Below are 12,168 nucleotides of genomic sequence, written 5' to 3' on the forward strand. Positions count from 1 at the left end.
GTCCCACTAGAAGTTAAAATCAAGGTGTACATCAGATGCAAAGACTTGCAAGCACAAGTTTTGGTTCAAGATGTTGACACTCTTCCAAATTGCAACAGTCAAACCCCACATCCAACGCTCCAGATCACTATCGCTTCTCATGCTCTTCTCTCTTGCTGCATTTAGTTCATAATTCCTAAACTCAGTAGCAGCAGAAGGAGGGCTTCAGTCATGAGAGAGCACCTACTTCACCACCCTTTCCGTAATCATTTTGATTGCTCCCTAATCATGCAACGCTTTTGAGGTTTTAAGCCAAGGTCGAGCAACCAAGGCCTGAAAGGGCTAGTGCTTTGGGTGAACGTCCAGGATACCAAATTACATAGCAAACTTACTCTGACTAATTTGACAGGAATGTCTCTACAGATCCAGCTTAGAATTATCAGCCAATTTGTTACTTTGAATGACTAGAAAAAGAGATGCAGTTTTTCTAAGACTCTAATGATTAAGGAGCTGCCATCTATTAGTGCAGAGATTCCATGACGCTTCAAAACTCACTCGGCAAGGTTACATTCGTCAAGCCATTTGCCCAACTGATCGACACATTGCACATCCTTACCTTTATTAGCTCTTCTATCATGGGGCTGGTGCATGCTCTGGTTATCCTGGATGACTACTACTATCAAACCCTATCTTTTCAATTCTCTTAAAGAGGTGGGTAGAGGGAACATAAAGGACATAAAGGGAAGAGACAATAGTGACACCGTAGCTGGAAAGCTTGGTAAACTCGATACAACATATTAATTACGTTTAGGCTTTATAGTCTAGATGGAATCATAGATTTTGGGCACAAGTGGTCACCTAGTTGTCTGATCATTAATTCATGGAACTGTTATTGTCATTATGTCGCTCTCTACAACATGCTTGAGTTTCCATATTTCTTCAATGCTTTGATATATCTCCACTCTTCTTGTGTACAACCAAGAGATATAGTGGCTCGGTGTTCACCCTTGGTTTGCAGTCCACAATCCTTTCAAAGGGGTCTGAAGATTATTGGGCCTATCTATTGAAGCAATCGGCAATTCTACGACATCGTTATGTCTCAAGCTAATGGGAAAGGTTACAATTACCATGGTATGGTAATGTAGGTAAGTCAATTGTGTGCTTGACTATTTCAGGGTACGACTCTCTTCATCATTCAATTGTTGGTATTCCATTATAGAAGAGCTTCCCTCTCACATCCTTGTTCTGAGTCATGCTTGACCATCGTGGAGACAAGAAGCTTATTAGGAGCAGCCACTTCCATTCCCTCTGCTTCGCACAAAAATCCAGTGTTTTCCACTGTTCCAGTAAAATGAGACTGGGAGCAGTGTTCCACACAAGCCCACACAGCCTTGGCATGGTTTTTGGTGTCTGTGCAACTCATTTTTGGACCAGTAGAACCCACTTTTGGGATGATCGCTATCGAAATTCCTCACCAGAGGCTTAAGCCCATATGGTGGGTTAATTTTGTGTCCTCCAAACAGTCAAAACCACACTTCAGAGCTGTTTAAAAGGTTCAGCTCATAGAGTGCGATCAGATGCTTGTTGCAAATGTGTAGAGGGGAGAAGAGTTGCTAAGACTTTTCCAGCATGTTGTTGCACATATCAGCTTGTAGGTGTATTTGGGGTGCATATTTGTGCAACTTTCTAAATGCTTCATTGCATTTCTATCAAAACTTGGAGCAAATTTAATTTACATGAAATTTCGAGCTATTCATAGTCCATATATGCAATTAGGAGCAACTCGCATGTTTGGTGACTTGGCTTGACCAATATGCTTTAAGGTGATGCGATTCTTAAAAATTTCAGCGTAATTTTTGCAAATTTCTGGTTATTGGCAAATCCCTTCAACTTGGCATGTACTTTGACTCAGCAGTATCTTGCTTACTCAAAGACACTCAAGAAGTGTAGGCATTTTCAGAAATATAGCAGTGTTTCACCTTGGGCGTCTATTTTTTATCGCAGTTTGGACAGGTTAAACACCTGGAATGCATGTCAATCTCAGTGTAAAAACTGAGTATGCAATAATACGGTCCTTTTTCCTTTTACAGCCAAACAGGGCTAACTTTTTCGTTGGCATAGATCAGAAGGCACATGTTTATGCTTGCAAAATTGAAACAGTAATTGCAACTTATGTATGCTTTTTTGCTGTCAGATTTCTCAACATTTAGTGGCAGCAAGTGCACACATTTCCTTTGGGAGTTCTTCTGCATGGTACTCAACATGGGGTTCTCTTACCAAAGCATTGGTTCCAGAACTGCGGATGAGAAGTTGGATCCATCTAGCTATCCACAAGACATAAGGATTTTATGCTTAAAAGAACCTTTGTTGGCGCCATAAGGGCTTTGTTCAGGCACCAGTGGAGCAACAGCCTGCTGTCCAAGTGGTGGCGATTGGTGTTCTCTTTTATATTCAGTTTTGGGTTCTCTTCTGGCCTATATTTCTACATGCTTTGGTTGCCTGTCTGGCTGTCTACATCTTCAGAGCTATGTGTGGTTGATTCAATGCTTCTGTGCACACAGAGAGTAGGATCTTGAACATTGTGTAATCTTGTGGCTTATAAAATTTTCTGCTCTGTATAATGAAGTAAAGCCCCTTCTCTGTCTAATCTCTAGCATGGTTCCAGATCTAAGTTTGGTGCATGTCTAGAATACACATTTCTTTACACTTACACAGTAAAGTATATCTCAATTTCTCTTATTCTCGAATCTCTGAGTGTACTTGCTGCTGTGTATGTTTGCTTAACTTATCAAGATTTAGCCTTTACAACAAGTATCGTGATTATTTCTAGCACATAGTGTAGACTTAGTCTAGATGATAAAGATAAGCTTGATCTTTCAATGAACTCTTACCTCTCAGATTGTTTGCAATCCTCATAATCAAGTTGTTACACTTGCACTGTAATAAGTTTTCTATAGCATGAAATCTTGCTCTAGATGATAATGATAAGCTTGATCATTTCAACAAACTTTTATCTCAAGGTTGCTTGCAATCCTCATAATCAAGTTGTTCACACTCGCCTTGTAATGAGTAATCTTCTATAGCATGAAATTTTGTCTTGTAACCAACAAACAGCATACAAATTACTGTAAGTGTTGACTTGTGACTAGATGCATTGCTCTACCTGAAGAGAAATCTGTCCACTAGTCTCCTATTAGATGAGTGCACAAACAAAGTATCAAGACATGTGCTGTAAGATGAGATTTACATCTAAACTCAAAAGCACATGATGAGTAAGCATACATGTTGACATGAAAATAACATGCATGACATTCTAACCCTAACACAAACTGGTTTACACTTTTTCATCATTGCTTCTACAATCTTACGCAGTAAAAGCCACCTCACCTAGCCAGTTGCAGATAAGATCATACTCTCCAGCATACACAAGAACTTTGATTCCATCTTCCAACAGACTTGGGATACCCAATTCCAAATTCCGCATCAAATCAACCATCATGAATTCATAAACCAGAGGACTGCATGAAACAAACTTTCTGTTGCCCACTCCCAAAGCATCTTTCACCGACTGTTGGTTCAAGTAAGTCTCCATGTTTGAAAAGTCATAGCATAGATTTCCACTGCACTCCTTTCGAATATCATAGTACTGTAAAAGTTGTACGAACGGGTTAGACTTTTCAGATACTGCATGATTCAACTAGCTATGTTTTCAAATATCATCTCTAAGATCCTAACCAATACAAAAATTGCAAACTCAGCTCTCTCAATAAGTAGTACATACACTAAAATTTCGAGTGTCCAGTTTTCCGACAAAGCAGGTAAATAGGAACTTTTGAAATTTTTATTTCCTGATCTATGTATTACATGCATGAATTATTGTACCTTCCCATGGCACCCATTTGCAGCCATTCAAGTACTGCCACAGTAGTAAAATAAGTATCCCCAAAGCAGTCTTTGATAGCCATCAGAGTTACCGAGAACACACAAACCAAGATGCATCTAGTAATCTGCAGAACAGCAGCCAAATGGGAAAACACACGAGCATAGAAGCTCTAAACAGCAAGTAGCCACTGGGTAAAGTTATAAATAAGCTCTACCGACAATAATTGGGCGACCAATTGGAGAAGGACGAACGGATGAGGACAACGGCCTGATTGCTAGTCAATCTGTTGTAAGGCCCAGTGTAAAACATCTCAGATTTTTTGGTCGACTGCTTACAATCACATGCCAAAGGACAAGTGAAGGATGGAATATGAAGCCAAAGTGAGTCTAAAATGAGTGTTCTAGGTGGTCTAGGTGTGGTTTTATAGTTTAGTGAGTCCTAGACATGCCACGTGTCATATTGGGAGATATCCCATAGACATTGTGACTTTCTAGAGTCTAGTGGCACACTATATAGTGTTGTACTTGTCTATTGTCTAAAATATCAGTCAACATCAAGCTCTTTGGTATCATGTGAGTACTTGTCCATTGCTTTCATTTTCTTTCCATTTCATTTCCATTATGCTTGTTATCTTTCCTTTCCATTCCTAGTGTTAGCTTGCTTCTCTCCCTACCACTATGATCTTTCAGTTTGATGCCATGGGGAGAAGTGCCTAATGCTTGGAAATACGGAACAGGAATTGGCATACATGCTGTATGATAGGGCAATCCACAAGATGATTGTTGCTTCTAGGCATGTGGTAGTGATGAAAAATAAAGCAGGCTATGTGCCACCCTGGCTATTAAGAGTTGGATGAGAGGATAGAATGACGTTCAATTCATGACAATGTAAGAGATGCAGCTGAGGAGCAAACATCCATAAAATGTGGATCATCTGAGGAAGTTCTGCTCAGCACGAGCAAACCCGTCAATGAAATGGGGGAGTGTAGCAATCTGCAATCACTCAGTCTTATAGTGCAGCTCATGGTCAAAACAACAAAGAAGCCTCTATACCCAACGAACCAATGTCAAAGTGGGAAAAGAAGTTAATGAAAGAGGCCAAAAACATTGCCTGTAATAAGAGGGGAAAAGAGAACTAATAAAGTAGTAACTTAGCAAGAATTAGGGGGGATTGTGGAGGGAAGTCTATAAGTCAAACCCACCATTTTTGTAAGGACTTTTGATTGACATCTAATCTTATCCCCTTCAGACGGGTGCGAGATGGACAAAGGAGATCATGAGCACTATCGAGGTCAAGGTTGTCCGTTATCACTAACCTTGTTTGGCCTCTGCATAGACAAGCTTGAGATTTTCATCAGGGCCCTAAAGTGGGCAGGCTGCTCTCTCGCCAGCTCCTTGATTCAGATCCTCCTATGTGTAGACGATGTGGTGCCTCCACGACACTTGGATGCACTTCATACCTTCTGCAAAGCACATGGCTTGAAGGTCAACCTTGGTAAAGCCAAGGTCATTATCTTCAACACATCTAGAGCAGCCATGCACAGAGAGCAATTCATGTTGGACAGGTTACTAGTGGAGGTCATGGCATCCTATATATACTTGGGGGTTCTTTCTTCTGGCCCGATCTTCACGATGCAACCAGCAATGCAGGCCCAATTGATCAGGGGATACACCACACTTACTAGACAAGAGTGACAGTGCTTTCATCTTGGGTTTGATTCCTCCACTAGCTTCAAGAGGATCATTGTCGTGATGCCACACTATAGCTTCCATCCTCTCCATGGGCTCAAATATTTTTATGTATTAGTGTTTCTAGATTATGTTGTATCTGTCTTGGGTATTGATGCCCGCTTAGAGTCTCCACCCATAGACCCTTCGGTATTTCGAGGACTTTTAATATATATATATATTTCTTTCTTTCTTTCTCCTCCCTCCTCCCACCTTCGTACACCATCTCCCCTCCATCCCTTCACAAGACCAGCTTTTAAAACGATTCATGCAACCAAGGCACGAATGACACAAGCAGAAGGCTTTACCCCGACATTGCTTCCAAGCATACTTCCAGGAACCCATGACGAAGGGGTGGCAATTTAAAACACTAGTGAGGCTAACGGCCATATATGCAGCACCCTTCTAGAGGAGTCATCTATCAATGACGACTGACTTGAGAAGATTTGAGAGGCTATAGGTGATTATGGAATCTCGGATGATTCGGAGTAAGCCCCCAGTCCCTCATCAAATAGTAAAAGAAGAGTTCGCCATGACACCACTCTACATTGATGCTATTTTTCAAACAGATGACATACCTTCACAGGGTTTGGCTTTGCCTAGCTAAAGACTATTGAGATCAACACTTGAGTCATCCAGACGACTAGGAGATAGAGGGTTAGCATGGCCTGATATCTACGTATGTCTAGATGGGTTGCTAGCCGGGGTATCAGATGGATCAACTCCCAAGCACGGCTTGGGTGCCCCATCCCCTCTGATCCCACCATATTATTATAGATAGATAGATAAATAGAGAGAGAGAGAGAGAGAGAGAGAGAGAGAGATTAGCGTCCACTCGAGACCAAAAGGTCTATGGGACAGCAAGAAACCCTCTAGTGCATCTGCTTTAGGGAGGGCACATGGCAGCTCCCAAGGAGTGCAAAAAACAACCCATATTATTTAGAGTACCTACATGATAGTCTGAAAGAGTAAACAGCCATACATCAGTTTAAGACTGAGAGTCTTTTGGTTTTGATTTAAACTCTCTGATTAGTGCTACGCCTTCACGGTAAACTGCCCATTTTCCATCCTTTCACGCAGCCCTGACTTTAGCTAATTCAGTTGCCTTGATCTTGAGTTGATGAGCTTGTGTAAGCTCCTCTGCTATCCATACTTTGGTGTCCTTCAACTTGTAAGATTGTCGAAGAAGCTTGATCCGCATATCTTTTGACTTCAGTGTAAGGATTGCATGACCTTTCTAGTGCAAAATAGAAGCTGGCCTGGAGTCATCATCATCCTGCTCATCATCATCCACCCAATCAATGTTGGGCAAGCTTGCTTTGATCTTTGCCAATATTTCACTATATGTGTCCTCCTCTTTGTACCAATCTTCTCGGAGTCCCCCTATTCTAATCTTCAGTGCATTGTCACTTCTAGCTTCGTGTTCTTTAATCTCTGCTTGAATATCAGACTTACTTGCTTTGTTGTCCACTTCCACAATCACTTCCTTCTTAGCAGTTTGTATTTCAGTATGAAGAAGATCTTTCATTGTAGAGACCAGCTGCGGGGTAGGGGGGGAATCCTTACAAGATTTTACAGCCTCATCAATTACGGTCTGCTTACCAAGCCCTTCCAGAATGTGAAGTTGGGCCTTTACTTCTGCTAGTTCCAATCGTAGCTCTCTCACGGCCTGCTGTAGAAAAAAATCTGATCATGTTGCCCGAGGATGGGTCATTTTGAGCCTTCTTGTTGGTACTTTCGCGCATATGGAGACGGTGTCATGGCTGCAACTGTAGAGTACCGAGTCCTGATGGATGTTGAAGGAGTTGGGGAGGCCAGTCCATAATTGGCTGTCTGTTGAACCCCCTAGCTTAACCTAAACCCCGGGTTGGGTTGGGGGTTTAGCCCAACTCGGGGTTAGGATTAGTTTGGCTGCTTCTAATGAGTACAGAGGGAGGAGTACGATCGAAGAGGTACGGACTGCTACTATTGACGAACTGTACGGTTCGAGCTGTTCCTAACCGCTGTATGGACGGGAGGACTAGGACTAGATACAGACAGGAGGTATGGAGAGCTATTGACGGGGGGAGGTACGGACGACGAAGGTATGGACGGTGGTACGGACGATGCGCTATGTTAGTGACAACGAAGGTATAGACGGCTAAGCGTAATCTGTGCGTCTACCCTCTGTCTGAGCTGTCGAGTCACTGGCTCTAAGTCCCGATCATGTTGAGGTCTCGTCTTGGGGAGGTCCAGGAGATCTAGCTGAAAGAACTCCGTGATAGAGCTCTGGGAGGGGTCTACCAAGGAAGAAGTCTGCTCCTATCTCCGCGATCGAAGTATCCTCTCGCGGTGCCTAACTACATCATGAATGAAGCCTGCCAAGCATCTCTAATCAGGATAGGAGAGGAATCAGGATAGGGCCCCATAACTACCTCCGAAGAGGCAATAGAAATGCCCGCGGATCTTATAATAAATGGGACACCTGAAGATGAAGTGCTCCTCTGTATCAATCGCATAATGTGTGCCTCTCCCTAGGTAGACGCTCTGCCCTGCCGCTCTCCGCTACCTCTGCTCTCTCCCTACGCTACCCCCTCCGCTACCCCTACTACCCCCCCGCTACCTCTGCTAACATGCTCTCTCCCTGCGCTACCCCCTCCGCTACCCCTACCCCCCCACTACCTCGCGACCCCCTCCGCTACCTCTAACCCCCTCGCTACCTCACTTACCCCCCCCGCTACCCCTCTCGCTACCCCTCTCTACCCCCCGCTACTCCCTCTGCTAACCCCCCCACTACCCCTCTCTACCCCCCGCTACCCCCTCCGCTAACCCCTCGCTACCCCCCCCCCCCCCCCAAAAAAAAAAAAAAAAAAAAAGAGGGGAAAAAAAAAAGAAGAGGAAAAAAAAAAAGAAGGGGGGGAAAAAAAAAGCAGCTTTGATCTCCTACAGTCCCTTCTTTGCCCCCATAATGAAAGGAACAGGGGGATGAGGACAGGAGACTAGGCAGAAGACCCCTCGACCCAAATCTGCATACGCGTGGAGATGGGGAAGGGGAACGGTGACAAGGCGAAAACACAAAAGCAACTCAATTTGGAGGACTTCAACAAACGCAGCAACCGGAACGGTTTGACAGTGGACAGCACGGCGGCCCAGAAGAAAGGGGCCCACCCAAAGCCCATGCTGCTCACCACATCCTTGACCTCTATGGTTACCACCACTATTTCACCACCATCATCCGCCTCATCATCTACGCCACCTCTCTCCTCCCCCTCTCTTGCATCATCATCACAGGTCTCCTCTCCAGTAGCCTCACCACTGGCCCCATCAGCCACGGCTCCACAGTACTTTCCCTTAGTATCACCTCTACCTCTCAGTCAGCCATCCTTCGTCACCTCGTCCGACCTCGCTACTCCTACATATCACTCCCCCGCCCAGATCATATTGTCCACACCCTCAGTACAACCTCAGCAGCCCACCTTCATTCCAACCCCTCTCGAGATCCAGTTCCCACCTGGACCAGGACATCTTAGGCCCTCGCCAGATGCTTGGGACTCCCTATTGGCTGAGATACACAGCATCCGGGCCCGTCAGGCATAGCTGACACATTACACCCAGGAGCAGGCCCGCATTATACACAAGCAGGGCACCCTTATCCAGGGACTCAGACACGACATCACACAGCTTTGAGAGGAGCTCGGGACCCTCAGCGCCTGGAGGGACCCCAGTCACAGAGATGGAGGCACAGATAGCCACGATACAGTCGGCTATAGCAAAGACGACTAGATGGGTGGACGTGGTAAAACGGGAGCCCACAAAGGCAACCATTTCAGCCGCCATACAAGAACAGCAGCAGAGGGCTTCGAAGGCCCTCAACATCCGGATACGAGGGATCACGCGAGACAGCACCAGCACCACTACGACACCCATGGAGGAGGCGATTACCTTTGTGACTACCACCATGGGGGTCCCCGACCATGGCATAGAGGGAGCATGGCATGTTGGGAGAGATCCCAACCGAGAGCAGCCCCTAGTCATTCGCTTCAGAGATTCACATGCTCGTCTAGCGACACTCCGACGCCGAGCCTCTCTACGAGAGCATCCCACCCTGTCCATGGACGAGGACTTGACACCACTACTGATTGAGGAGCGACGAGTTCTTCTACAGCAGCGGGATGTTGCCCGCAAGGAGGGAAAATGGGCCGTGGTCCAAGATGGTAGGTTGTTAACCGGCACCCGTAGGACTCCCACCCGTACCCCCTAGGAGGACGGGGCCTATGAGACTCAGGTTTTCAAGACCCTAGACTGCACCATTTGGAACTGTAATGGCACCTTATAGTCAGACCCAGGAAACTTCTCGAAGTCTTATACAGGACGAGACATAGTCTTTTACACGGAGACACACCAAAGCCCAGAGCGTCCACTACCGATAGTCAGTGGCTACACATGGGAGTCAGCCTTCAGGGATGAGACAAGGGATACAGGAGGAGTCCGAGGATCAGGCGGGGTCGCAGTATTATACAGGTCTTCTCTCGCTGGAGCCATCTCCATTGAGAGGAAGGACGCACACTCCCGATTCATGTGGATCCGGATCCGACGCACAGACACCCGTGACCTTTTCATAGCAATATGCTACTTCCCGCCAGACACATCCCACTTCGCCAGAGTGGCACAAGAAGAGGATGAGACATCTCCATATGCACCCTTACATCAGGATATCCCAGACCTTTCAGCCCGCGGGGAAGTTCTCCTTGTTGGGGACTTCAACGCCAGGACGAGTACGCAACAGGCACCACTCCTAGACTTCTGAGACGGCTCTATCATGCTTCCAGACATGGACCTAGACGGAGCAGGTATGACTAGGACCTCATCGGACCGACACGGGCCTGTTACACCATATGGACACGCGCTCCTTGATTTGGACAGGATGCATGATCTCATCATCTACAACGGGCTCGACCTTTGGCCATCCTCAGGTTTACTAGCTAAACACACGGGGGGGGCACTAGTGTAGTAGATTACATCATGGGATCCCCTACCTTCGCTTCATGTATCACCGACTTCACCGTAGCACCACTCCCTCCAGGAGCTGATCACACATACCTATTCTTCACTATCGCCACCCCATGCTTAGCCACACCACACATACCACATACAGACACTGGGATTTGATCAGGAGATCATCTGGGTTGTCATGGCACTGTATGAGAGTCTCAGGCCGAGTTCGTACAGGCGCAGGTTGGACAGATGAGATCCTGAGTACCATAGGGGTCAAACAGGGTTGTCCCTTATCACCGACCCTGTTTGGCCTCTACATCGATGAGCTTGAGACTTTCATGGGGACGTTCGGAGGGACCGGTTGCTCACTTGCCGGGATCATCATCAGGATTCTTCTTTATGCAGATGACGTGGTACTCTTGTCGTCCACACCCGAGGGGCTCCAGCGACACCTGGATGCACTGCAGGCTTTTTGTTTATCCCATGATTTGAAGATCAGCCTTGGCAAGACCAAGGTCATGATCTTTAACACCTCTCGAGCAAACATGCAACAGAAACAGTTTACTTTTACTTTGGGTGGGTCACCAGTTGAGATCGTATCCTCATACACTTACTTGGGGGTGATCTTCTCCAGCCCGATCTTCACGATGAGACCAGCGATGCAGGCCAGACTGAGCAGGGGATACGCCTCACTGGCTCGGCTAGAGAGACAGTGCTTTCACTCCCACTTCCAGGACCCTCGGACCAAGGCTCTTCTCTTCGACTCCTTGGTCCGACCAGCCGGTATGTATGGTAGCCCTTGTTGGGGGCCTGACATGTCAGAGATAGAGTGGACACGGGTGGAGCGCTTGCAGATCCTCATGCTCTCACGGATGATCCGGGGGAAACCGTCTGTACCACATCACATCATTCAGGCCGAGTTTGGTGCTTCTCCACTCCAGGTTGCCGTGGTTGGCTCTCGATTCCTCCATGAGGTTGGCAGCAGAGGGAGACGAGCGATGCTGGTATGCACGGACTCACACATGGTTTGTGAGACTAGGGTTCCACATCGATAGGATACCTCCTTTTCAGTACAGTTTAGATGCCCCTCCGGTACTCCCACCCACCATCCCGATTGGGCCACATACCAACCAGGTCATTCGAGAGGATCTCCTGCAGCTACACACCTTTAGGACCTGGTTGGAGCCGAGAGAGCTTCCAGTGAAGCTGAGTTTCTACAGAGATTACTGTCTTCGCATTTCGAAGGAGGGATTCATCACACCACCGGGGTACATTGAGCTTCATATGCCTCACTCACTATGGATCTCCATCGGACAGTTTCGGGTATCATCACACCGCCTCCGCATAGAGAGCTGCAGAGCAGAGGGGATTCCTAGGGAGCATCGCTTATGCATACTGTGCGACTGTCAGGAGGTTGAGTCGGAGGAGCATTTTATTTTCAGGTGCCCAGTGTACTACAAGATCCGAGGTCGCTACCACTGCCTCTTCAGAGACGGCTCCGGGCTCCTTTCGAGATTCCTCGCCTACCCAGATCAGAGATGCCTTGCGGCCTTCACTCACGAGGGAATCCGACATAGAGAGTACTTACTCAAGCGACGGGGCTTG

The 12,168-nt window shown here is 46.5% G+C and overlaps 1 protein-coding gene across 1 annotated transcript in view; it reads right to left on the reverse strand.

The window, feature by feature from the left end:
- The window catches only part of LOC147889763 (serine carboxypeptidase-like), a 49,120-nt gene that overhangs the window by 2,115 nt on the left and 34,837 nt on the right, over window positions 1–12,168 (reverse strand). The window contains exon 7 of the mRNA XM_087391479.1: window positions 3,367–3,625. Within this exon, the coding sequence (XP_087247605.1) occupies window positions 3,367–3,625 (259 nt within the window). The remainder of the gene's footprint in view (window positions 1–3,366; window positions 3,626–12,168) is intronic.

The sequence above is a fragment of the Dipteris shenzhenensis genome, chromosome 20, assembly GCF_047967505.1.
Source record: "Dipteris shenzhenensis isolate YYH24624 ecotype China chromosome 20, Dip_SZ_1.0, whole genome shotgun sequence".
NCBI lineage: Eukaryota > Viridiplantae > Streptophyta > Polypodiopsida > Gleicheniales > Dipteridaceae > Dipteris > Dipteris shenzhenensis.